This window comes from Lepisma saccharinum, chromosome 20 (genome assembly GCF_977018435.1).
Source record: "Lepisma saccharinum chromosome 20, izLepSacc3.1, whole genome shotgun sequence".
In the NCBI taxonomy this organism is placed as follows: Eukaryota; Metazoa; Arthropoda; class Insecta; order Zygentoma; family Lepismatidae; genus Lepisma; species Lepisma saccharinum.
The window spans coordinates 66,765,874-66,793,243 of NC_139248.1; the positions used below are offsets into that span (position 1 = coordinate 66,765,874).

Below are 27,370 nucleotides of genomic sequence, written 5' to 3' on the forward strand. Positions count from 1 at the left end.
GTAAGGAGAGAAGTAAAACTTACCAATCTCTTGATTCTATTTCAGGCGACTAATTGCAGTGCACTGATGCGCGATCTTCCAGTCGATCTACTTTCTGCAAATGATTTAAATGTATATAAACTATATATGCACAGTTATATCGCTTGGTGTGGAGGAAATCCAAACTCATCACTACAATTTAAAGAGTAAATGCCGAAACACGTCTTCTGCAGTTATTCTACTCTGAACAATGACCGGATCGTCTGACCAAGTCTAAATTTGGAAAGGGAAGGGGAGATTAGTTTAGGTTTGAATTTCCAAGAACTTACAAGGTGCTCCTTTTCTCATGGCCGATGACCTTTTTGACAGCAAGGGGTCTCTAAAGAAATCTCGTGCTTGGAAAGTGCACCGGAAGATTTAAAGTTAAGCTGTCCTTTGTGCCCCTCCCCGGTGTAATGTTATATGCGAGCGAACTTGTAGGTACAAAACCTGGCAGGCTTCAAACAAAATTGGAAACAGAAGCAGCAAATTTCTACGGGGATACTTGATTTGCAGAGACCTGACTGCGATGTCACGTGCTTCTTGCTGTTAACGGAAACTTGAGTGCGCGTTCACAAATCAAGTGCAAAAATATTTTTCCAAATATTCTTCACAACCAAGATATATATAGTCTGATTTTCACATCAGGCAATACTGAAAGCACTTGTGGGTAGAGGCGGAACAACCAAGGGAGGATTTTTCATTTCTTGGCCATTTAGATTTATTAAAAGTTTACTGTTTGTTTTAAACGTCATGTTCAGGTCTGATGGTTTAGTTTTAGACCTCAGAGAGAGGAAACATCGTTCATTCTCATGTTCACATGTGATTTTGTTTTTTAACCCGTGCTAATAGCACCGTGCCATGCAGGCACATTTAAGGGATGTGGGGGTAGGGTCCACACATTTTCGATCTCGGACATTTTGGAGGTGATGTGATCAGCACCATGATCCGGCCGCATTTACCCCCAGGGTTGCCCCAGGTACCCATTCATTTTAGGCTGGGTGAGCCCGGGAGCCGCTTTTTGCACGGATAAGGCCAGAAAAATTCTGACCTTACATCACCCAACACGGAAATCGAACCCGAGTCTCCGCGTGGCAATCAGACGCCCTACCCAAAAACAACGCGTCGTCTCACATTCGTCTCGAGTTTTTTCCCCACCTTAACCTTTTTACCTAGGCTCAAGCTCCACCTGACCCCTGGTTCGGAGCCCTTGCATCCATGGAATGTAATAGTTGCAGATGGAAAATAAGAGATTTAAAATTAGGCTGCTCTCTGCCCCCTTCCCATCGGGTTACGCGGGGTTTATTCTTTCACACCGACCGCATCTCTCCGCAAAATCGAAGCGGCGAATTTCTAAGGGGATAATTCCACCTTACACTTGATTTGCGGAGACGTGGCTGCGATTCTTATCTGCACATGGATCTTTCTGTCACGTACTTCTTGCTGGTATCGAAACTTGAGGCCACGTTCATTTAACCATAGAATAACTATTCTATGATTTAACTAGTGCAAAAATATTTTTCCATTTTTTTCAAAACGAAACACAAGTTGGAAAAAAAAATAGTCTCATTTTTAGCTCGCGACCGGGGGGGGGGGGGCAAAAATACTATTTTGCCCCCTCCTCGATCATGATTGGGGGGAGCAAGTCGCCCCCCTGCCCCTCGGTTCCGACGTCCCTGGTCATTTTGACATTAAATTTACCTTCACACCCGAAATGGAAAATCCTAGAGATTCGGATTAGGTGAGACGAGAAATTAAACCACAGACCAATTGGTCTGTGATTAAACGAAACGGTGAGAGTTTTGCCGGGTTGGTAGTATACCTTCAAGGTCACCGGGCCCGGTGGCAATATGCGTCACTCTACTGCTGTTCTCTACATGGCGTTTATTCATTCTCTACTCCTAAACTTTAAGTTACTCTCCTTGTTTTGACGAAATATGTTGTTGGAAATATATTTTACTCGTTTGCTTTTCGTTGTTTTGTTCAGAATACATATTTTTTGTTGTTAAACGTCATATGTTGAAGTTTTATCGGCTACGTTACAAGTGGGATATTTTGTACATTTTGGCAGCACTGATGCTACCTCTCAGCAGCTGACGTCATTCACTACTTAGCGGCCATTTTCTAGTTGAATGTATGTTAGTTAATCAGTTTATTTTACATATGAAATTCGTGTGATAATTGTTTATTTTTGAAGAAAAACCAAAGATGGAGGATAAAGCATCATTAAAAGAACTTGATCAATGGATAGAACAGTTAAACGAATGTAAACAGCTAACTGAAAATCAAGTGAAAACTTTGTGCGAGAAGGTAGGTTACATATCTGTGAACGTTAGTTGCATCGACTCTATATCGAACAGGTAAAGTGTAATTGTTCAAATATCAGAAATATTAAAGGTAAACTGCAGTCCTAGATAAGTAACTGATATTTGCTGTTACTTTCGGCTCAGTACTTTGTGGTCGGTACGCGTGAGTGTTTCGTTATTATATGCAGGAAGTGTGTTGTCAGAGGCCTTGGTGCTTTAAACATATCATGGATGTTTTGTTTCCATGTAACGTCCTTGCTAGATTGCGCTGGAATATTTTTAAAAATAACATTTCATTCTTTTGTAAACCTCTGTCAGTTAAAGACAAGTAAAATGAGGAGATTGTATATTAATATTGTTTAAGTACCTTGGGCGTAGGAAGATACGTTCCCCTTCATTACAAATTAACGTGAGAGTAAGGAACACAGCCTACATTTCAAAGTTCTTCGCTCGACTATTCAAATATTTCGACTCCAACGTAACGTAGCATGATGTTTACATATACTTGTAATAAACAGTAGCTAGTTGTTAATTTGGAGTGATTTTACAATACCGGGAATTTCTCCATTTTATTTGAAATTCGGCATACTCACTAATTTTGGCCCCCTAATCACCAATCCACAGTTAAAATTTGGCGCTCACACGTGGAAATAGCAAAATAATCTAAATTAAGTTCTTATTTCTACACCCTCGATTTCCAAATTTCCCACCGATTCTGGGCTCCGCCCCTGGGGTAATTGACCTACCGCCCCCAACCGCTAACGTGGCCCCGCTTCCGCTCGGCGCCCCGGTTTTCTCTATAGTCTCCCTGTTAAAGGCATGTTAGAAATTGGCTGGATTCACATGCCCACAAATAAGTGCCAAATTTTAAGTGCAGATTCGTGATTACGAGGCCCAAATTTCGGTACTACTTTACTATACCAGAGACACCTATCAATGATTTATTTTGCAATTTTTTACATTGCTAACGTAGTATTCTGCATTGTGGAACATTTATTTGGGTGAAATAATTCATTTCTAACGAAAATAATGTCTATTTCTTACATTAACGAGTACTTACTGTTGTTCCTTATTTCCCACAAACCATCCACGGGTAGCCCCAAAAACCATTGACTTTAGCCCAAAAATTCACGATAGCCCCACGAACCATCACGGGGACGAGGTATGCCTACTAGGTTAGGTTAGGCCTGTTAGGTTAGGTTCCATTAGCACTCCTTTCGTTCAATTTAGCATATACGGACAATCCTGGGCGTATTGTGCTCTCATGCAGAAAGGAAATGGCGGCAGCAGCAATAGCACGTCGGAAATAGATTTTCGTACAAAACCACACACATTCGCATTAAAATGGATCAAAACTACATTCCCGAACATCAACAACGCTACAGAAAATCATTAACGTAAGTACTTTCTCCTGTAAATTTGAAGAAATCTGTCTCTGGTATAGTAAAGTGTTACCCAAATTTCAAACAAATTGGATAAATTCCCTGTATTGTTAAATTATACCGTTAATTTTGGTAAATTTCTCGTAACGGACAGACAGCTGAAATTTGCTAGTTCATTTAATTTTAATATTCGTACTTACGTATTCTGCATTGAGAAGGTGGCCTTTTGCTTATTTCATGGAAATAAGTTCTATTTGCGACATATCGAGTAAGTTTTCTTGGTTTCTTTTTGCCTTCGGGATAACGGTTCCGATTGTTTTATGATTTCTCCTAGCACAAAGACTAATTATCGTAGAATTTTGGAAATCATTGTCACACGAAATTTGAACCTTCCTTAAAGTAATGAGCGCTGTTTGGACTCGAAAAAGTTATTTATGTTGAGAAGAAACAACTTGAAAATTTCCTTACTCACTTCTCATGGACAAGATATTCTCCGTCGACAACCGAGTAAATATCGTAGATGCATGAGAATGAATGTAGAAGTAAATCAGAACCTTAGTAGAATGCATTTAGGGACTTTATTTTAATGCTAAGGGAACCAAACCTAACCTGCCTAATCTAACCACCATAGCATATATTGAACAAAATATTAAGTGATCGCTAAAAGACATAAATCGAAATCGAACCATGTAAAAATTGCATTCGTAGCATGATGAAATCGCAATAAAACAAAAGGAACTTGGGCCCCCAAAAATACCTACGTAGCTCCACAAACCATTGACACATAGCACCACGAACCATTCATACATAGCCCCACTGACCATTTCTGGTAAGGTTATGTTCGGTCACGTATAGGTTAAAATAGTTAAAAATTGGTTTCGAAAAAAATATGCATAGCCCCACAGACCATTCTCGCATAGCCCCACGATCCATTGACACATAGCCCCACAAAACATTTGCGGAAACGTACCTTCTTCAGTTACAAAAACACATGTTTGGAAACACTGACCGGGATTACGTTATCACACACAGGCTACATCGACCTGGAAGTAAATGGATGCAAGAGCTTTCATGCATCAGTCACACATTTATATCCAAAAATTGGTGATTTACCTTCCAAATTCTATGAACGATGCGAGAAAACACTTCCCCGAACTTCCAGAAGTGTAAAGAAACTGCATTCGGTAAGTAATTTCTCCTGTAAATTTGATGAAATCCGTCTGTCCCTTATGAGACATTTACCATTCGTACGTACATTCGTTCTAGTCATATTCCAATTGCAATGTAATTTATTGTGTATAGTTATTTAATTTTTGCAATCAAAACAAATCACGGTAACAGTTTACTATCCTTCGGAGACCTATAACTTCTTAGTATCATCAAATTTTGACATTCGTACTTACCTATCTGCTTCACGGAACATTCCGTGAATGGTGGCTTCCATCCTGGAATCAGTGGGAAATTTAAACTAAAAAATTATTTTCGTTTGGAATTTTTGAGTCCAAATTTCCCACCGATTCCGGGCTCCGCCCCTGGGGTAATTGACATACCGCCCCCAACTGCTAACGTGGCCCCGCCTCCACTCCGCCTCCCTGGCTTTCTCTATGGACTCCCTGCTAAAAGCATGTTAGAAATTGGCCGGAGTCACCTGCCCCCAAATGAGCCCCAAACTTTTAAATTTGAAGAAATCCGTTTCCAGGATACGGAAAACTTACCTGAATTTCACACAATACACCTTCCCGATGTTAGACAATATTACAGAAACTTGGTAAAAATTTACTATCCTTCGGACACCTCTATTTTTTTCGTTTCGTCAATTTTTGACATTTGTACTTACGTATCTGCTTCGCGGAACATTCCTGAAGGTGTATCAACGTTGTTTTGATGAAATTTTAACTATGTTTCCTAACCTAACAGAACTAACCTATCCACGTGCCAATGGTTCGTGGGGCTAGCTATTCTCCGTCGGAGAATTAATTTTCAACAAACAACATGAATTTCAGCTATGAAACATTCCCACATCACACAAAACACCTTCCCGATGTTCAACAATTCTACAGGAACTTATTACAGTAAGTAGTTTCTTCTGTAGAAATGAAGAAATCTGTCCGAAGGATAGTAAACTAGTACCCAAATCACTTTTGAGTTTAAGTTTGGATTATGTTGGACTGGAAAATAAATGCTGACAGTTGTGTTCCAGGGCTTTCCGACCACCTTTCTTAGTTTGGATGATGCATGTTATTTTTGTTGGAAACCCGAAATAGCTCTCTCTAATTATTCTTTTTTTCTTCTTTTTTTTTTTTAGGCAAAGGAAATTTTAGCCAAAGAATCAAATGTCCAAGAAGTAAAATGCCCTGTGACAGTTTGTGGTGACGTGCATGGCCAATTTCATGATTTAATGGAATTATTCAGAATTGGAGGAAGATCACCGGACACGAACTACCTCTTCATGGGAGATTATGTAGATCGTGGCTATTATTCAGTAGAAACGGTCACTCTATTAGTAGCTCTAAAAGTGAGTATTTTCCTATTTTTATATATTTGTGTGCTGATGGATGAAAGTGCATTTCTGTTTTGACGTTTCTTTATTATTATAGGTCCATGATTCCCATTGCATAATGATCTTTTCAAGTTTTACAGGGTATGAGGAATTAATTTATAATCCTGGAAACAGTTGTGTATGTAAGTTTAAAATCCAGAGAAACTAAAATTGCTGGAATTATTAATTTGTGATCAATTGTGCCATGATAAGGAGGTTGCACCATGTTCATAAGTTTCGAGGGTCTACACATAGTGGTTTGGATCCCACTTTAAACTGTAGGCCCATTCCCTATAAGCCTGATTGTGTGTAAAGTGAACTTGTACTTTGGATCAATTGTCCTTAGTGTCAATATTTTTTTTTTTCAATGCAATTGTAACTGACTGTAGTAGTAGTATAAGGCTGAAATATATTATTTTTCTGAACATGCAGCTACGGTATATGAAGGGTTCGAAAAATCCTTGTCGGCTTGGCGACTGAAAATTTCAGCCTGGCGACTGTTATGTCCTGCTGTAATATTGCCGTATTTTCGTTAGCCATTGATTTCTTTTCCTGGCGCCTGATTTTCAGAGCTGGCAACTGGCTTCGAAGGAGATTTTTCGAGCACTGGGTATATGTCAAATGCTTTTTTCATGACCACTAAGTTGACAAATTTAGAATTTTTAAAATGTTCTTTGTAAATCAACTTTCCCTCAGAAGATTCAGCAAGTTTTTTTAATTACATGAAAAGTGTAATTTTTATTCTACATAAGAAAGTAGGGTAAGAATTTACAATACCGGACCCCTCCCCGATATTTGTAATATTTCACGTACTCACTAATTGAGGTCTCCTAATCACGAATTCGAAATTAAATTTTGGGGGTCACATGTAGAAATTGCGAAATTGAGTGAGGAAATTTTGCTGTTACATTGCTATGAAACTAACATTTTTTATCTGTCCGTGATCGCAATTGGCCCACAAACTATTCACGGATAGCCCCACAAACCATTCTCGGTAAGGTTAGGTTAGGCAAACATAGTTAAAATTTGGGGTCGTAGAACCATGCACGGGTAGCCCCACAAACCATTCACGGGAAGGTTTGGTTAGGGAAGCGTAGTTAAAATATGGTGTCGTAGTAATATCAGCAATATATAAATTTCGTTCTAAAACATAAAATATTGCAATAACCGTTGTTTTCGTTCAGAAATCCAGGGTTTTTGTTCCGATCGCGGACCACTCAGTTTTGCTTATTTTGCAATTTCTACACGTGACCCCCAAATTTTAACTTCAAATTCGGGATTAGGAGGCCTCAATTAGTGAGTATGCGAAATATTACAAAAATCGTGGAGGGGTCCGGTATTGTAAATTCGCTCCGAAAGTATTAAATATACAAATTTTTAAGTTGCTGTCTGAAACTTTTTCTATTTGAGTATTCTGTAGACTGTAATGAACAATTCTAATTGTATTAACTGTAGTGTATAAATAGTGATTTCATAAAATAGAAATACCATTTTGGAAGTTACTTTTTGCACTTATAGTGTTAAAAAGTTGCATCAATAAATAGTGATTAGGCCAGTAAAAGTTTTTTTTGATGGTTTCTTTTGTGTCTTGTAAGTGTCTGATAATATGTTCTCATAGAAAGTTCTTTGATGTACCCATAAATACTGTGTCCATGGAAAATGTTGTTCTTATCTTCCAAATACTTAGGGTACTTAGGGAGAAGTGTATTTTTTTAAAAAAAAAAACTAATGGTTACAGAATTTCTGTATCAGCTGGCAAAAATCATGCGAACTACATCAAGGTGACCAGAGATTGCCACACTGTTGATCGTGGTTAGCTCGCGGGGGTCATTTCTAGTAGTTCGTGAAGGTTTTGTTAGGATTCGTGATTCCAGATATCTAATATGATATGTGGAAAGCGATTTTGTAACTACTACTTGGACTAGTGCTTCGCATCTCAAAAGATCACATGCAGATTTAGAGTTTGCAATAATTGTAGAACTTAATGATACTATATTCATTTTAACGTGTTTAGTATTTTGTATATACACAAAATGTTTGCTAAACAGCAGTGATTGATTGTGAGATGAATATACTTTCACCAAAAGTGATTCTGATATCTACAAATTACTTATGTACATTACTGTATAACACAATTATTTTTTTAAATCATGTGATTTAAATTAAACAACCCTGCCATCATATTTAAGTACTTGCATTGTATTCCAGGTGCGTTACAGGGAAAGAATAACCATTCTCCGTGGAAATCATGAGTCTAGGCAAATTACACAGGTGTATGGTTTTTATGATGAATGCCTGAGAAAATATGGAAATGCAAATGTTTGGAAATACTTTACTGATCTGTTTGACTACCTTCCATTAACTGCATTGGTTGATGGGCAAATATTCTGCTTACACGGTGGGCTCTCACCGTCAATAGATACGTTGGATCATATTCGGGCATTGGATCGCCTACAGGAAGTACCACATGAAGTAAGTTACACGTTACTTTGGATTGTGTTATATATTTTTAGTAGTATTTGTGTTACATCATGCTGTCTCTGGTTCATTCCCTAGTGGAGGCATATTGCAGAGTGGTTCGGATCCCATTTTAAACTGGGACCCCACTGCCTATTTTTAATTATAATGCCTTTTTTAATGAAATTTGACAATTTTTTTAAAATAAAATGTGTATATAAATTATTTTTCTCCCGAAAAACGTTGTTGGCATTTATTTTTCTTCCGTTTATTATGTGAATAATTTTCACCTTATTTAAGTAATATTGAACTCGTACATGTTTTAACATTACTGAAGGAGAAAACGTGTTAGAAAATAGTATTTCATGCTGAGTTAGGATATTGCCTTTCGGTTAACATTTCCTTGTGCATGATTGACTGCTGAAAACCTGTTGCAGAACACCTGCACAATTACATCCAGCGTCCGTGTCGGGAGATTATTGACAAGAAACAGCACTAATGCCCAAGGGCCTCTGCATGGATTCCAAAATAAAGTTCTCTATCTTTAGTTTAGTTCTGCACTTTGGAGGGAAAGGATTCTGTAGTTGTCGTCATGCTGAAATTTAGTGTGCCATTAAGTGGTAAGTTACATGGTTACGTGCATGAATTTTGTGAAAGCACATTTTCGACAGACTGTACTATTCTTCTCTGCAAGATATGTGAAAAAACAATCAACCATGAGAAAAAAATACTTTATCTCAGCATGTGTCAACAGCAAAACAAATCTGCTGCTGCTAAAATGATCGGAGAGAAGAAGATATCCCTTATTTCAACAGTGGGCACTTCATCAAACAGGCAATCTCAGTTTTCTCTTGAACTGTGCAAAGCTTTCATGGAAGCAGGAATACCTTTCTGGAAAGTGGAAAACAAGTCGCTGGGGAAATTCCTGGAGAAATACACTAAAGAGACGGTGCCGTCTGAATCTCTGCCGCGGAAAACATATTTAAGTGTCTGCTACGAAGAAGCTCTGCAAAGAATTCGTGATGAAGTTGGTGGAAAGATGATCTGGATTTCAATAGATGAAACTACTGACGCTATGGGATGCTACATAGCCAACATCATCATATGAACTATGGAACCAACATGATTAGAATCCTCGTCATTTCTTCTCACGTCAGAACAACTAGAGAGAGCCAATGGTTCGTCAATAGCTCAGTTATTCTCAAATTCCCTACTTCTGCTCTGGCCAGATTGTATACATCATGATGACGTGTTACTGTTTGTCAGTGATGCAGCTTCCTATATGAAGAAGGCTGTCATAGCATTGAAAATGCTCTTCCCGAACATGCTTCATATCACATGTGTAGCCCACACAATGCATAGAATCGCCGAATAAGTTAGAGTGTGCACCCAGAAGTGGACAGGTTGATTTCGAACACAAAGAAGATATTTTTGAAATCTCCCTTGAACCCGAACATTTCAGGAAGTTGCACCTGAGCTTAGTTTACCTCCGCAACCAGTCTTGACGAGATGGAGAACCTTGATATCACCAGCTACGTATATATTATGCTAACAACCTTGAAGAAATCCGTGAGGTGATCTGTGTTCTTCCAGAAAATGAAGCGGCTTCAGTTCTTGAAGTGATAAAACTCTGTGCTATTCAGAACTGAAGAATGAACTGTCGTTTATTTTTGCACATTATGGTGCATTGCCAGAGACAATTACAAAGCTAGAAAAAAGAGGTGAGACTCTTATAGCATCCATGAAAATCTTTGAGGAATCTATGCAGCAGATGATGGAAGTGCCAGGGGAAAAGGGGTCAGCTGTTGCAGAAAAGTGCAGACGGGTAGTAATTGCAAATGAGGACTTGAAACAATTGAAAACAATTTGTGATATTCTAAAAGGTGAAAATGCTGTTACCGAAATGAGTCCAGCTATATTAGCTTGTTTTATGTATGCTCCAATAACTTTTGTTGAAGTAGAAAGATCATTTTCTATTATGAAAAACATTCTCTCTGACAGACGACTATCAATGAATGTTGAGATCTTTAAAAAACACCTTGTAGTTATGTACAATGAAGAAGGAGAAAATTGAAATGCTCTTCCCAATGTAGATTTTAACATTTTGCCAGAAAGTATAGATGAAAGTAAGTGATTTCCAAATGTCCCTTTTTTAAAGTTTATTTTGCCTTTTTTTTTTCATTTTAAGTGCCTATTTTCCACATATGCCTTTTTGCCTGCCTATTTTAACGAAAATAAATGCCTGATCTTGTGGGCTCTACTAATGACTATAATTGCTGTTGTGGAATATCGTGTTGGGTGCCATATTCACTTGCATGAAGCCTTTGGCTTGCTCTGCTTCACGTTAAGGTAACAGACTTACTATATTTCACAATAGCACATTTCCACGAGCTAAAATTCAACTGAAAAAGTTCATAAACAAGAAAATCTTCATAAACCATGCAAGATATTTCTGTTTCTTGAGGGGTACAGAGGGTCAAGGGTATATTTGCAATTTCCAAAGATTTTTATGTATTTTTTTCAGTGTGTGAGAATAAATGTAAATGCTCATTGCTTGCAGGGTCCAATGTGTGATTTGCTCTGGTCAGATCCCGATGACAGAGGAGGCTGGGGCATATCCCCTCGTGGAGCAGGATACACTTTTGGTCAGGATATTTCTGAGACATTCAATCACTCGAATGGGCTGACATTGGTTTCAAGAGCTCACCAGCTAGTGATGGAAGGTTACAATTGGTACGTAATTTTCGCAGGTCAATTTTTACTATTTTGTTCTGAGGATAGCATCAAAAAGCTATCCTCTCTACAATGTTAGTGTAGCTAATAAAGCATGAAAACTTTCAGTAGTGGAACTTTTTGCAAGATTCTCACTGGTTGTGATTTATCTCCATTAAAGCTAATTGAATTAGTAATGTCTTGTCAGCACATTTCTGGTCAGGCCCATAGCCAGAATTTTTATATTTATATTATCAGCAGCTGCCATCTAAAGGTGAAAAGAGGGGGGGGGGGTGTAGAAGGCCTGAAGATGAATTTCTCAGTATATTTCAACCCTGTGCATGTACACACATGCCATGAATGCATGTGGGGTGATGTGGAGGTAGGTCTCCACATGTTCTTCATATCGGCCAATCAGCATCATGCCCTGCTGTCTTTACCTCCCCAGGTACACATTTACGAGGATGGGTGGGCCTTAGAGCCACACAGACACTGAAATGACTGGTAAAATTCGTGGTCCAGATCACCTACTCTGGGATTTGTACCGGGTCTTCCACATGGTAGCCAGATGCTATACCAATTGAGCTACTACAACCCTGTTTGATTCTGCTAAGGAAGTAAAATTAATTTCCATTAGAATTTTGTAGGATTTTTCTGAAATGTATGTGTAAATATAGATTCCATTTTCTGAAGTAAAACCCATTTCAGTGACATCCTTACATACATTAAAAACAGAGATGAATTAACCATTATTTTCTTCATGCAACAACATTTTTGTATGGGATTCATATTGAACAATTTTAGAGTGATACTTCATCGTCCTGGACTGCATTGTTGGTCTGGCATCTGGACTCTCAGCCAGTATAATCGTCTATGTGCTTGTGTTGTATTTTCTCCTTGTGCGCTTGTAATTGTCCCTTCATCCATTTCATCGTATCAACATGGATCCTCATGTTTTGGGGTCTCCCACATGGCGTAGTGTTAATGTCATCACCTTGTAATCAAGGGCTCGGGTATGATACCCAGTGGAGTCACAGTGGTTCAGATCCCACCTTAAACTGTACTACCAGTCCTGATTAGTCTTTCTGTGCATAAAGTGGACTTAAAACAACAAATTAACCATCTCTTCGTTGTGATTAGCTAAAAGAAGCAGAAAACTAAAGAAGAATCAATCAAACTTTCATCAGCATTGCTTAAATTTTGATGTTGCTCCATCTGCAATGTTTACGGTGTAATTTGAATTGTTTATCTTTTTTAAAAAATAATCTAATCAGTCTTTATGGTGTCTGTACATTACAGGAGTTTAAAATCATTTTGAAATCATTCTACTTTTGGCATGTCATGGTAGTTACAAAATTAATCAACTTAGCTGATTTTTAAAGGAGCGTGTGTGACATTGAAGTTGGTAAGATTTGCGAAATATTTGGAGGTCGAAAGCATGGTTTTCACCACATTGTTCTTGTACTAATTTATTGGCATATTCTGACTATTTTCCATTCGATCTAATGCAGTTTTGTCTTCTTCTTTTTTTTTTTTTAGGTGTCACGACAGAAATGTTGTTACAATTTTTTCGGCTCCCAATTATTGTTATCGTTGTGGTAATCAAGCTGCTATCATGGAATTGGATGATGCATTGAAATACTCATTGTAAGTATGGTTCCGTCTTTTTCAGTATTTATGGGTCTCCATGATAGTGATAGTGTTTGCTATCACATTGTAATCACAAGGTCCTGGGTTCGATTCCAGGTAGAGGCACAGTGGCATTGCCCACCAAAAAAATTAGAACAAGTGTATGTTGCTCAACAATAACTTCCATAAATTTGAAAACTTACGTACAAGAACATTATTTTTAAGTGTTCCAAATTTGAATCCTCAAATTGAGGCCTCTCCAATGACGTAGTGGTAATGTCGTCACCTTGTAAGCAAGGGGGCGGGGCTAGGTTTTATACCTGTCAGAGGCACATTGCACTGTGGTTCAGATGCTACTTTAAACTGTAGGTGCAGTCCAGATTAGCTTTTCTGTACATAAAGTGGACTTAGAAATTCTCAACCAAACTCAAATTCTGAATCTCCATGAAATTCTTAGTTGTATCACCACTTAATGTACAGTCATCTAACAGTCATTAGTGTTTCCTACATTCATTCTTTGTCTGTTCAAACTGTACAGTTTAAGAGTTAATATTTAGGTATCTTATAGATTAGGATTTTGCAATTAACTGTAAACTACCTGGTTCTCGCCATAAGCAGGAAAAATGACAAATTCAAGACAAATGTGTACAGAAAACCCAACTCCGAAACGCAATACATCCACAAACTTTCTGGTCACACTGCATGGCAGAAAAACAACATTTAGATCAACTTCTTCCAGAGGGCCATCAACCATACCTCGGAGCCTGAAGACCTGCAAACTGTATTCGATCATATCTCCCGTGGCATCAGCAATGGGTACAGCTGTGAGGAACTCCTCCGCTTCCTGAACACTACGAAAGGAAAAATAAACCAGCCACGTGGCCAGAAAGAAAAGATGAAAGAAAAATGGATCGGCCTCCCCCGACATCCTGGCCTAACGAAGAAAATTGAAAAAGTTCTAACCAGGCGCAGTTTCAAGATAGCAGACCTTCCATAGCCTCCCACCTAATCCATTCCAAATGATATTGCACCGACCCCAATGCAAGAAGTGGCTCTAAGTGATCACCTGCACACGTGGAAGCAAGTATGTAGGTATGACAAAGCGCTGACTTGATGAAAGGCTCAAGGAGCATGATGCTGACCATCGACTTAGGAGGACACGAAAACCATAACATAGACTCTGCCAAAATAGTTATGCAAGCAAAATCCACATTGGAAAGGTTTTCAAAAGAAACCTATGCAATACTAACCCCAGGGCCCTCAATAAAACCTGGGTTCCCGCTATCAGGAATGTGCACACCCACCCCCTTCCCCTCCATGACAACAAAACAAGCACCGGCCTCAAGCATTCTCAAAAAAACTTACCTGCGCATGTGAACAAGCGTCGTTCCATGAAAGCAGACGACGAGACTGAGAACCATCGCGTACAGTGCCAAAACCCCGATGCACGGTAAATGAAGGAAGCACTAGACCCACACGAGAATGGCAGAAAGTGAAAGGACCATGTCAACTATCGCTGCCACAAGCAGAAGAAGAAGGAACCACGCCGCCCGCAGCAAGACAGTACATGCCTGATGAAGCCACCAGACGGGTGGCGATATCGATCGTGAGAAAAATTTACGCGGATAAATGAAAAGTAAGCTTATCAGAGTAAATTAACTGTATAGTTGAATGCAAAGATAATAGTGATCATAGATAATTATTGGGTTTGTTTACCTTGCTTTATGCAATAAGAGGTTCAACAGTTGAAACAAAATCACTAAGAGGATTTCAAGGATGGATCAGTGAAAAGAATAATGTCCAATTTGCCTACTATTGTCTTCGCACTCATGCTACAACGAATTGTTTTCGCCTTTTATTTTATAAAATAGTGTTCTTGATAAACTGATTGCACATGAATTGTTACTTAGAGTAAAATGCTATACCTGATAAGAATATAATATCACATCGCTTTTCTACCTCTATAGGTTAATCGCGAAGAGGAAGAATGATGAACTAATCCCTTGAGGTGCAACAGCAATTCGAGGGCCAAAGCCCGCAAGTGAAGTGGCTCTTCATTGGCTGAAGCGTGTTTAGTGCCACAAGTCGCACAGTTTTCTGGCCAATGTTTCTTTCAGGAAGCCTCTTAAGCTGTGCTCTCCATGCAGGATTGGAATTTGAGCAGGAATCGTTAAACAAGGCAAAATGATCAGATGAAATAGCTGAGTGACAAATGTCCATGCCTGGGCTGGAAGTCACCCTATAGTTTCTCATTTGGAGTTAAACAATGGAATAAGATGATGAACTTCCACATATTCTTTGTCAGCTCCTCTTGACAGCTTCATTACTAGCAGTACAGTGTATATATGCCACTTGGTATTTTTATTTATAATAAAAAAGAAGTTTTTTTTTTTTTTTGCATTTTAGTCATCTTCTAACATACATTTCTTAAGGACGTCAATGAACCATACATGTTCTTCAAGGACCACATGAAATATTAAATCAGTTAACAGTATTGGACAAAATCCCTATTTTTTAAAAATGAAAGCTAAGTCACTTGGTCATTGATTATGCACATTTTTTGCCTTGGTTTGCTGATAATAGATTTATTGTTAACATTCAGTCTGGCCTACTTTACTGTTCTAGAATTTAGTGATTAGATGGACATGTTATCAGCTGATAACATTTGTGTTCATTCTTCTTGGCATTATTCATCAATTTCCCAGAAAATCAATCATACTAATTCCCATTCTCACTTTTATCTGGCTCTTAACTTCATATTTAAGTACCTCCCATCATCGCTGATGTTGCAACACTGCAATGTAGTACTAGCCAAAAAGTTTCAAAGTAGAGAACTATTATATTTGTAATAGTGCATACTTAGAGGCATGCATATTTCATTTTTGACGAAAACACGAAATATGAAATAACACACTCTAATGTTAATTTTTAATGTTTCTGAAAGGCATGAGGTGTATTTTCCTACCCTATTTTGTCACGAAATAATGCGAAATGAACTGCAAAATGCGAAATAGACTCTTAAACATGAAATTTACCATTTATATACCGACGCGACACTTTCTGAAGTCTGAAGTATCCTGTGAGTTATGCAATTCGCGGAAAATTCTGCTACACATGAATTTATTTAGATAGGTCGATTTGAGTGGTATTGTTCACCAAATTAATGCTATTCATATCTCATTTCATCCCTGCACACTCATTTTTACTTAATTCACACACAGAGATTAGCATAGTGTATTTAGAATAAATTTAAATACATGGTGGTTCAAAATGGCTTCACAACTTTCCAAGTGTATAAAAGTTTATTCGGAAATGTTACAGAACTGGTTATTGTGCCATTTTGTGAGGAATACATCAAGTTTGACTAGCATTGCCAAATTCCGCCGGTTCCATAAAAAATGGCTGTTTTCAAAAGTCAAGAGCCAGTTCGCTGTTTGTTGTGGCCACGTCCACTTCCAACAAGATGGCACACCAGCTGACTACCTCATCGAAGTCTGGGTTATCCTAATAACCTATTTCCAGGTCAATGAATGAAACCCCAAATGGAGGGGTGGCAGATCAGGTGAAGGAGGTGGCCATGCAATTGGCCCACCTCGACCTGTCTATCAACCTGAAAATCTGTGATTAAGTACATTGCGGACTTCATAAAAGAAGGTAAAAATTGTCCGGTTAAAAATGTGTTAAATGCCCAGTGTCTTCATGCAGTTTGTTACTTTTGAAACATACTTCATCTCAGATAATGCTCGGAGATACATTTTCGGATTGTTACATGAATCTTGAGGTATGTTGTTAGTGATTGATTAGTGGAGTTAAATTTACCATATTGTTATTAGTTTTAGAGATTGAAAAAAAATACATGAGGCATCATGTTCTATTATTACTTTGGACCTTTTTTTTCTGAAAGTACCAATATCAAATGCCAAATTTTAGCAGCATACAAGGTCTGACAATTAAGTTTACGAACTCGCCACTGTTTAGCGCTGAATGCAGCACTATACAAACAGCTCTAAGATTTTGTAACCTTGGTATTTGTGTCTCTCAGCAGTGTTCGCGTTGACGCGTAGCGGATTTGTGCTGAGTGGCATGCATTGTTGTTTGTGCTTGTGTGTGTTGTGCTGTTATGAAAATGGCTGAGCTGGAATTAGAGCAAGGAACAAACATCAAATTTCTGGGCAAGAGTGGGAGTAAAATATGGGAAATGTAAGTGCATGTGTGTGGCGAGAATGCCATGAAGAAAACAGCTGTGTAGTACAAATGGATTAAACAATTTTCTGAGGGGAGGGAACAAGTGACTGATGAAGATAGGGTAGGATGGCCAGTAACGAGCTGAACAGATGAAATCATTGCCAAAATTCATCAAATTGTGCATGCGAATCGGCAACTGACCATGAAATCCATAGCAGACCATGAACATTGATAGGTTAACTGTGTGGAAAATTTTAACTGAAGACTTGAAAAAGCCGGACGTAAACGACCGGAACTTTTTGCCAAAAACTCATGACTCGTGCATCACGACAATGCACCTGTGCACAGTGCACTGTCTGTACAGGAGTTTTTGACCAGAAAACAAGTAACTTTGGTGGCAAACCACCTGCAATACTCGTCTGACCTTGCCCCCAATGACTTCTTTCTTTACCTGAAGATCAAAGAAGTTTTGAAAGGAAGACATTTTGAGGACATTAGGGCTAATACGACAGCAGCTTTGAAGGCCATTCCAAAAACAAAGTTCTAAAATTGCTTCAAAGAGTGGAGTAGGCACTTGCATCTGTGTATAGCTTCCCAAGGGAAAACTTTGAAGGTTACCACAGTGCTATTCAGCAATGAGGTATGTAGCATATTTTCTAGGACAAGTTTGCGAACTTAATTGTCAGACCTCGTATAATACCAAGTTGGTACCATTTTTAATTATCACGTTGTGGCCATGCTTCTGTTGGGGCCTACCAAATTCAAATTTTGCAAAAAGAGAAAAAAAAAAGTTAATCTATTTGACAGGGTTTTTTTCATAGGCCCAATATAAATATAACCCAATCTGTTCTGAACAAAACAATGTACAATTTGTAACTACTGTTCTTACTTTCCGAGATATTAAATTGTATTTAAAACCTTGCAGAATTTTAAATTTTGTTCTGGAAACAGCTTCGATATCTAAGGGTTATAGCTAAGGATATACATATTTCATTTTTGAGGGAAATGTGAAATAAAACACTGTAATGTTCAATTTTCATGTTTCTGAAAGGTGTGAGGTGCTTTTTTTTTTCTCCATAATTTGTCCCCAAATGATGCAAAATAAACCCTTAAATATGAAATTTAGAATCTACCAGGTGGTTATAATTAAAGTGACGGTGTTCAGAGTGGTACAGCACGGGTTATAATGAGAGTAGCAGTCTGAAACTTCGTAGATATGCTAATGAAGCAATGCGCTCGCGAATTATGCAAAAAAAAAAAAAATAGTTCCAATTCTCGCCACCAGGGTAAAAAATGGCGCTGTAAGCAGTCAAAACGTGGAATTTTCCATAACTCTGACATCAAAGTCGGTGACATTGCCTAACCATTGTGTGAGCTCCCTGGTTGTTGTTGGTGACGCTTGTTGATTTTTCCTTTAGTAATGTTCATGTAATTCGAATAGTGAAATTGTAGCGATATTTTATTACAAAGAGTATTGTTTTCTGCGATTTATAGTGTTTTTCCTGTAACTATACCAAGTTTTGACTGCTTACAGCACCATTTTTTACCCTGGTGGCGAGAATTGGAACTAATTATTTTTTTGCATAATTCGCGAGCGCATTGCTTCATTAGCATATCTACGAAGTTTCAGACTGCTACTCTCATTACAGCCCGTGCTGTACCACTCTGAACACCGTCACTTTAATTATAACCACCTGGTATTTACAGACAACACCTTCTGATTCACCATTTTAACATCAAAATGTCATTTTATATACTGCTTTTGATCCTGAAATGAGCTCCATTTTTGAACTGAAATCCTGAGCTTTTATTTACCATAAATTTGTGCCGTAGCTTATAGTAAGCTGCTATTTGGAAGTAACATGAAGTGTATTTTCTTTTCTTTTTAGCCTGCAGTTTGATCCGGCACCCAGACGAGGTGAGCCGCACGTTACCAGAAGAACCCCTGACTATTTCTTGTAAGGCATATCTCAATGGGTGTACTGTACCAGCATTGCCACTGCAACCTCATGATGCAAAAAGAAAAAGTCTAAATGTCTTGGTGATTTTTAGAGCAACTCCATCGCCAAAATTTAATGTCCTTCGTGTATTTCATGTGAATCACCTAGACTTAGAACTTTGCCCCTAAAAATGCTAAGTAGAAGTCGTTAGGGTGAAAAGAAAAAAAAATATGAATAAAGAAAAATCCCTATCCTTGAGGCTTGAAGAAAAAATTTCCCTGGACTAGATTTTCTTTGGCATAGTTATTTGCAGTGTGTGTCAGGATATTGGAGACCTTGAGACGGGTCGGACTAACCTTGAGTGTGAGGTATTTCTCTCAAAAGTGCTTTTTTTATAGCCTGTAATCACAGCCATTATCCTCTACAAAGTCTGCATTGTGCAAATTGCTGAATCATGTATGTATCAGCCCTTTTTCTTTCGTTCATAAGTTTCTCTTCATGTTTTCTGAACCAGATGATGATTTTATGTATACATGAATTACACCTGTTTTGATCATCACCGTAATATTTGATAATACAATGTGATATGATTATCCTTACAAATAAAGTCTCAATATATATATATATACATTGTGAAAGTTATTTTGCATGCTGTGGGTATTGCGTTATAGTGATGGGTAGAAAAGTACAGGCACCTGGTCTCAACCACATGCAAATTTCCATCAGCCACCTAAATTTTTAAATTTAGTTCTAATTTTCTTTTTTAATCAGGGTGACTACTCACCGGGAATTATTGGCTCCGGGAGTTCTGGGTAAATTTCTTTTATTAACCCAAAATTTTTTTAATGTCCTTTGCAGAACAATGTACAGGTAAATTTGAGTTTGAAATTATTGTACAATTAACATTTTTTGGTACATTAGTGTATCCTGTAACATTTGTGGCACATCTTTGAAGATGTATTTCGAGTCCGAGTATGTGAACTGACAAATGTAAGCTCCACACCTTAAATTAAATATTTTTAATATAGTACATACCGTTTAATTGAATTAGAATTTTTGGATACATTGGAATCATGCAGACCCTTTATATTGTTAATATATTTTTGTATGTACATGTGTGGGTGGTGAGATTCGTTAATACACAAGATTGAAATTGAGAAAATATCTACTTGTATCCTTGAATTTTCGAAAAGTTCGTCTTGAGAACTTGGAATTATACTTGAATTTTATCATAGTCTTAGTGTGGCCACGCTGTTAATATTTCGATTTTGTATCCGGTAATTTCCATTATTCCCCTTCCCCCTTCTTTTTAAATAACTTGCACAGTATGTGTTTTTTTTATGGTATGTTTTCTGTATCACATGTATCAATGAATCAGAATAATAAACATACCATTTTAAATTTTTGCACTGCTGATTTTAAAATCTGCAGTGATATCGTAGAGTTGACCATATATTAGATTGCATTGCGTAGTTATTCATGCTCTTACCAGTTGAGCCTTCTTTAGGAAGGCTGCTTTGGGGCAAGAATTAATTACTTCCAATCCAATCTTGCAGTTGGATTCATGGCTTTCTTAGTCTGTCTTTGCAATAATAATAATAATAATGCTGGCTCATGTAAGAAAAAGAAGCTGGCGCCTGAATTATTTTTAGTTTTGTCCCCCTCCCCAGATTATAATACTGATTTACATTATAATTAGGGGCATGCATATTCCGTTTTTGACGAAAAAACGAAATGTGAAATAACACATTGGAATGTTAATTTTTAATGTTTCTGAAAGGTGTGAGATGCATTTTCCTACCCTGTTTTGTCACGAAATGATGTGAAATGAACTGCAAAATGTGAAATAGACTTAACACGAAATTTACCGTTTATATACCAACGCGACACTTTTTGAAGTCTGAAGTATCTTGAGTGTTATGCAATTCACGGAAAATTGATTAATTCTGCTGTAAATATTTGAGAACCAAAATTGATCCTTTTGTACAGAAATAAATTTAATATTCTGGTAATGATTTAATGTGCTATTAGGAGGGATATGTTTATTTTGTGTAATAGTGCAGTTTTTAAATCAAATTTAGGATTATATTCACATTTTAAAAACCAAAATGTCATTTTATATATGGCTTTTTCACTGCTATAACAGCGAAATTTCATTTTATTTACCACTTTTGAACCTGAAATTGACTGTATTTATAACGAAATTTTGCTTTTTTATTTACCAAAAGTATGTGCCTCTAATTATAATTTGACAACTAGAATTTGATTTGAGTTGCTAATTTTTTGTGATTTAAATGAAATTTGGCATCACCTGATCCATGCCATATGGGTGTTTTTGTGTGTTGCCTGGTGCCATGTTTATGAGCCTTCGGAAAATAGCCAGTTTGGTAGATATCACTTCTCATTGCAAATGTTGTTAGATTATATCAGGTGCAGCTCGTGTATTGTATCCTGGGAGTTCAGTTTCCACAATTACGAGGGTCGTTCAAGTCAATCGGGGACTTTTTTTTAAAAAAAATAGAAGAACAAATTTCAAAGTGTGGTAACTGGATTTATTTTTCCACATAACGTCCTGCTACAGTTATACACTTATCCCAGCGTTTAACTAACGCCTAGAATGCTTCGGTATAGAAAGATTTATCATTACGGCGGAACCATTGTAGGACAGCATTCTTCACTTCATCACCAGTGTTGAAATGTTTTCCTCTAAGGAATTCCTTCAGGGGTCTAAACAGGTGAAAATCACTTGGCACTAAGTCAGGACTATAGGAAGGTGTGGTAATATCTCCCAGCCGATTTCCTGGAATGTTTGGAATGTGCGTTGAGCGGTATGCTGTCGTGCATTGTCTTGCAAAAAGAGAACACCCTTTGTGATGAAACCCGGACGTTTCTTCCATAAACTCTTATGCACATCATTGATACTTGCAATTTCACGACAGGTTATGCGACGATTGTCCAGGATCAGCTGCTCCACGCGCTGAATGTTCCCAGGAATGACTGGCGTGGGCTGTGATCCACCACGACCGGGATCGTCAGTAATAAAGATACGGCCATCTTTGAAGCGCTTACACCATTCAAATGTCTTACTGCGACAGAGTGTCTCATCACTGTACTGAGCCTGAAGTCTTCTGTAAATTTCAGCAGGTTTTCTGTCCTTGTTCACTAATAAACTTCATCACAACATGCTGTTCCATGTAGACGTCCACACTGTTGTCCGCCATCTTGAATAACGGTCTATACAGAAGCGCGGGAAATAAGCGCCACCTACCAGTAACAGCACACAGTTGCCAGTTCCTACTGCATACAAAACCTCCAGCCTAGGCGTCTATTTAAACCTGGAAAAAAAATAAGTCCCCGATTGACTTGAACGCCCTAGATACCTTTCTCTCCTCCCAAACCACAGGAAACAATCCGGGAAGTGGGCATTAAATTTACTTGCAAGTAATAAACAAATTGTTTGAAAAAAAAATCTGCTTTTTAACTCAAATTTGAAACAAACACAGGTGCTTTTTTTACTTCACATGTGCTCCATGCAATGAATGAAATGTGTTGCCTGCTACATGTCCTGTGGACACTGATTATGGATATTGGTAGGTGTTTATTATGTGCAAATTCTGAGAAACCAGGGATCTTCCAGAGGGCGCAATGGTGACGTCATTGCCTTGAAATCAAGGGGTCCCTGGTTTGATACCCTGTGGAGGCACATAGTGTTTGGATCCCAGTTTAAACTACAGTTTCGGGCCTGATTAACTTACCTTAGCACAGAGTGGGCTTAACTAGCTGTTTTGCTATTTTCAATTTTCAACGCATTTTGTATAACTTGGCAGTTTTCAATTATTGTTTTGTTAAAAAAAAAACTTAATTTAATTATACAAAGAGGGAGAAAATCAATCCAAAATTGCAGCAATGGCTCCTTTATTTTTTCAGATTCCTAATTATTAAAATTCCTACATATTTTTGTTGTCACAGGAGAGGTAGTTGAAAATAATCTTATATTTTGCTGAAATTGAAAATGAGTAATGAGTATGCAACATAAAACAAAAGGGACCCGTAATTAATATGGTACGTCTGTCAGACTGTTCGCTAGGAATAGAATTGTAATTGTAGAATTCAATAAGTTTTGAAATCACAAGGCAAGATCTCACGAGTTTGGTTGGAGGGGTGCGATAAAGTAAAATTTAAATTCAGTGTGGTCCGAGAGATAGTCCATAGTAAAGGGTTAAAAAGCAAACTAAACTTCAATAAGAAGCTTATACTTACATGAACATCCGCAGGATTTTTTCCAGGGAGGGGCAAGCAAGGTAATTTTTTCCAGGGGGGGGCAAAGGGGACACATTTTCCTCCAAAATAGTGATGGCCTCTCAAAAACACTATTTCAGTCTGAAATTATCATGTTTCTTCAACGAATTTATAATAATTAACCAAAATTGCTGTGATTGAAATGTTAGTATGTAAACATTCATTTTCCATGGGGATATGCCCATGTTGTGGACAATGATGGAAGCTACACAATTACTCTGAAAGTAAGATAGAGGGGTAGACTGAAAGATATGCCTGGTAGAGTGGTATACATACATGTTGCCAGGTAAATTGTCTATCACTGTTAATTTACATTCATTTGTACAATGCTTGTATCAAGAATTCAAACAAAATACCAATGAAGGCGTTCATATCTGCAACATCATGAGTACAGTTGTGTCCCTTAAAAATGCATAGATGTTAAAGGAAAAAATAAAATTAGGTATTGACAGTTTACCTGGCGATACTTATACCCCCAAAGTCATGGCCGTAGATAGGAATAAATTTCGGGGGGGGGGGGGGTTCATTCATAATTGTTCCCATGGGCATCGCCAGAAATTTGAATAATAGAAATAATAACAATAATTGTACAATAATAATTAAAATTTCATAATAATAAAACAATTTTATTCCATAATAATAATACTAATAATAATTATTATTATATTATTGTTATATCCTTGAGGGAGCTTACTCAATCCAGCAGATGAGTGAATATCCAGCACAAGTTTCTTTTTGTTTTTTCTTTACGTTTCATACAGTGTGTACTGAAATGCACAATTATTATACTTCGTCATTAAACTTTAGATACCTTCAAGAAAAAAAGTTAGATGGAAATTTTAGTCATAAAGCTTTCGTTGTTTGACTTTAAAATTATTTTTTTTGAATTTTTGAAAAGTGTGGAACCAGTTATTCTTTTTAAAAACTTAGCCTGGTGCATGGATTGTAACCTCAATCGCGAACGTAATGCGCTACAAAACTGGAGATCCTAGGTTTGAACTCCTATCAAGGGGGATTTTCGACTTTTATCGGACATGGAATTTAAAAGCTGGAAAGGGAATTTTGGGACAATAATAAGGGAATCTTCAGTCTATATTCCTTGTGACGCAGGAGCAACACTGGAAAGATGACAACAGAAGTGATAACGGTGGGGTCGCGGGTGGGCTACGATTCTGAGAATAAATCCTGTTTCACTCAAGTTTCAGAATTCCAAATGTATGAAAATTCTAGCTCGATCGTTTCAACATTGTCTCCATGTATTTTTGTGATGCTTTGAAAAAAAAATTGAAAATTTGTTACAGATTTTGGTTTCTGAACTTCCATTAATCCAACATGTCAGAAGTTTTGGGGGGGGGTTGAACCCTAGAAACCCCCCCTCTAAATACGGCCATGCCCGCAGTGTAGTATCTATCCTACGGCAAGTAAAAATAAAATTAATGATGCATCTCATCTGTTGGAGCCAAACAAAAATTCAAGTAATATCTACTTCTGAGAAAAAGTGAAAGCACACCACGAGCTTCGCCAGAAATATTTGTAGGTCAGGCCACTGATAAAACTCTAATAACAGCAATATTAATAATTATTTTGTTAGGATTATTATTTTAAATTAATACAAGAGCTTCCGGATGGCATAGTGGTGGTATCGTCGTCACCTTGTAATCAAAGTGTCCAACATTCGATACTCTGTGGAGGTACATTGTGGTTCAGATTGTGCTTTAAACTGCAGGTCCAGACCCGATTAACCTGTCTGTGCATACAGTGGACTTAAAAACTCAAACTAATAAAAATATACCATTTTATTCCAAATTTTTTATATTATTGGAGAGTATTTTCTACTTTATACACCTGATGAGTGAATATCAAGCACAATTGTTTTTCATCATCTTTTTATATTTCATACAGTTAGTGTACTGAGAGGCACAGTTATTGTATTTTGTTACTAACTTTTGCACATATTCAAAAAAATGCTTTAAAAGTTTGTAATAAAATTTCTTGTGTGACCTCTCATAAATAACTTAGCTAATCTTGCGAAGCTGATGCCCGAGTCGAATCGACATCTCTGCTCCCAACTGCTAGTTTTTCGATCTATTGTTTTTATTATGCCTAAATTCTCTCACATCCTGTGTGTTTTTAAGCGGGGCATTTTTATGTATGTCTGTATTGCTGCTACAACCATTTTCGTCGTTTTCTAAGAGACCCAAACCCAACTGGCCTAACCTAACCACCACAGATTATTTACTACCCCAAAAAGCTACCAGCCAATGTGAATGCTTGAAAAGGTAGCAGCAATCACTACCTTTTAAAAATGTATGCTGGTGCAGAAGTTGTCAACAGGTTGTCTTGAGTTTTCTTTTAATTCCTGGAGCTCTTATTGGGGCAAATAAAGTGCACGAGTATGGTGATGTGCAATTTGCATGGTAATACTCATCGATCCCACTGTACTAGACTAAAATTCGCTTGCCCAGCTGTAACTTCTGGATCCGCCACTGTATACAGACTGGGCTATGTACTGCAAATTATGTAAATTAAATTCTAATCTCTACCATAATCAAGAAGAAAACCCCATTTCCGCATTTATGCTATAATGTGATTTTTGGGCACAACTCTTGAGGAAGGATCTGGCAACGAATCCGAAACGTCGGAATTTGGAAAGAACTTCTTAAACCTCCTGTAAATAGTGACTGATTACGCGAACCTTAAGAAATTAATACAAACCCTGATTTCCCGATGTATCCGTAAATTAAATTAAATGAAAAGGATTTTGAGGAAGAATGTTGAACTAATAAATGAATTAGAAGACAATCACCAAGATGCGTTTAGGATTCGAATCCAGGGCATCTGGCTTCTTAGCACATTACATATACCACTCTGCCACAGGAGGCAAATATCGTAATATTTAGATATGATGGCAAATGAGTTTTTTTTTTTTTTGTTTTTTTTGCTGCTTGTATGGTTATCTGTGTTGTCCATCTCAACTTTGCACTTGGACAGTAATTTCACGAGGAATTCTTGGTAGTAATTTGCACATGTTTTTAAATAATTTTCCTTGTGCCATCTATTCTTCGACATATACTTTGTGAGAAATGAGTAGTATCCTAAGGTATTCTACAGACAACGAGCGTTATTTGTTTCAATTTATTTGAAGGCAGTAAATATTTAGTTTTTATAATTCCTCTATTTAACATTAATTTGATGTGTGTTTGTGTCTAAACAGAAGCTAACAGTACATGACTTTTGTTGCATAACGAGAACATAATTATTTTATTGGGAGATGCTTGACACTAAATTATCCTACTGTATTTAGGGGCGAAGCCCAAGGATCCGGACCCCCCCCCGTCATACTAAAAGATTTACCTAGTATTAACATTAAATAATGAAAATATACTTGTTTAGCATTTGCTTTGTAATTGAGGGTGATTATTTATTTCCGCCGAACATTTAATGACCGTACCGAAGATATTAATCTGAAACTTAATTTTCCTCAATTGGATTGAACATTCTTTCTTGTTATTTGATAAATATTCAATTCTTTATCTATTGGCACTGATTTGCTTGTCAGGGCAGTTGCTTTAATACAAATTTTAGCGATTTAGAAAATTAAATAAAAATAGGGAAAATATCATGAAAATAGTTAATTTTACATATAGGCTATGTAAGCAATAACATCTCCCATTTACGTATGAAAGACAATGTCAGGCATATGTCCACCCCTACTGAGTCTGCACGCATTTATACGCTCCACAAAATTATTGGTAACCCTCACGCAGATCTCTGTCCCGATGCCTCCAATCACCCGTGTGATTTCCGCCTTCAGTTCCAAAAAGGTTCGTGGTTTGTTGACGTACACCTGTAATTTCACAAACCCCCATAAGAAGAAATCACAGCATGTAAGATCAACCTCCA

General features: G+C 37.5%; 1 protein-coding gene across 1 annotated transcript; it reads left to right on the plus strand.

The window, feature by feature from the left end:
• Positions 1 to 2,091: 2,091 nt before the first annotated feature.
• Positions 2,092 to 19,796, plus strand: LOC146003309 (serine/threonine-protein phosphatase 2A catalytic subunit beta isoform). The gene is made up of 6 exons (XM_083141566.1): positions 2,092 to 2,328; positions 6,012 to 6,221; positions 8,454 to 8,717; positions 11,263 to 11,435; positions 12,954 to 13,061; positions 19,118 to 19,796. The coding sequence occupies exons 1-6, from the start codon at positions 2,227 to 2,229 to the stop codon at positions 19,188 to 19,190; spliced, it is 930 nt and encodes a 309-aa protein (XP_082997692.1). The 5' UTR covers positions 2,092 to 2,226; the 3' UTR covers positions 19,191 to 19,796.
• The last annotated feature ends 7,574 nt before the right edge of the window (positions 19,797 to 27,370 follow it).

Excerpts from the sequence above, each read along its gene's own strand:
- LOC146003309 (XM_083141566.1), top strand. The coding sequence starts at position 2,227 with ATGGAGGATAAAGCATCATTAAAAGAACTTGATCAATGGATAGAACAG. Across the intron at positions 8,718-11,262 it reads TACAGGAAGTACCACATGAA|GGTCCAATGTGTGATTTGCT; the intron begins GTAAGTTACACG and ends CATTGCTTGCAG. Across the intron at positions 11,436-12,953 it reads GTGATGGAAGGTTACAATTG|GTGTCACGACAGAAATGTTG; the intron begins GTACGTAATTTT and ends TTTTTTTTTTAG.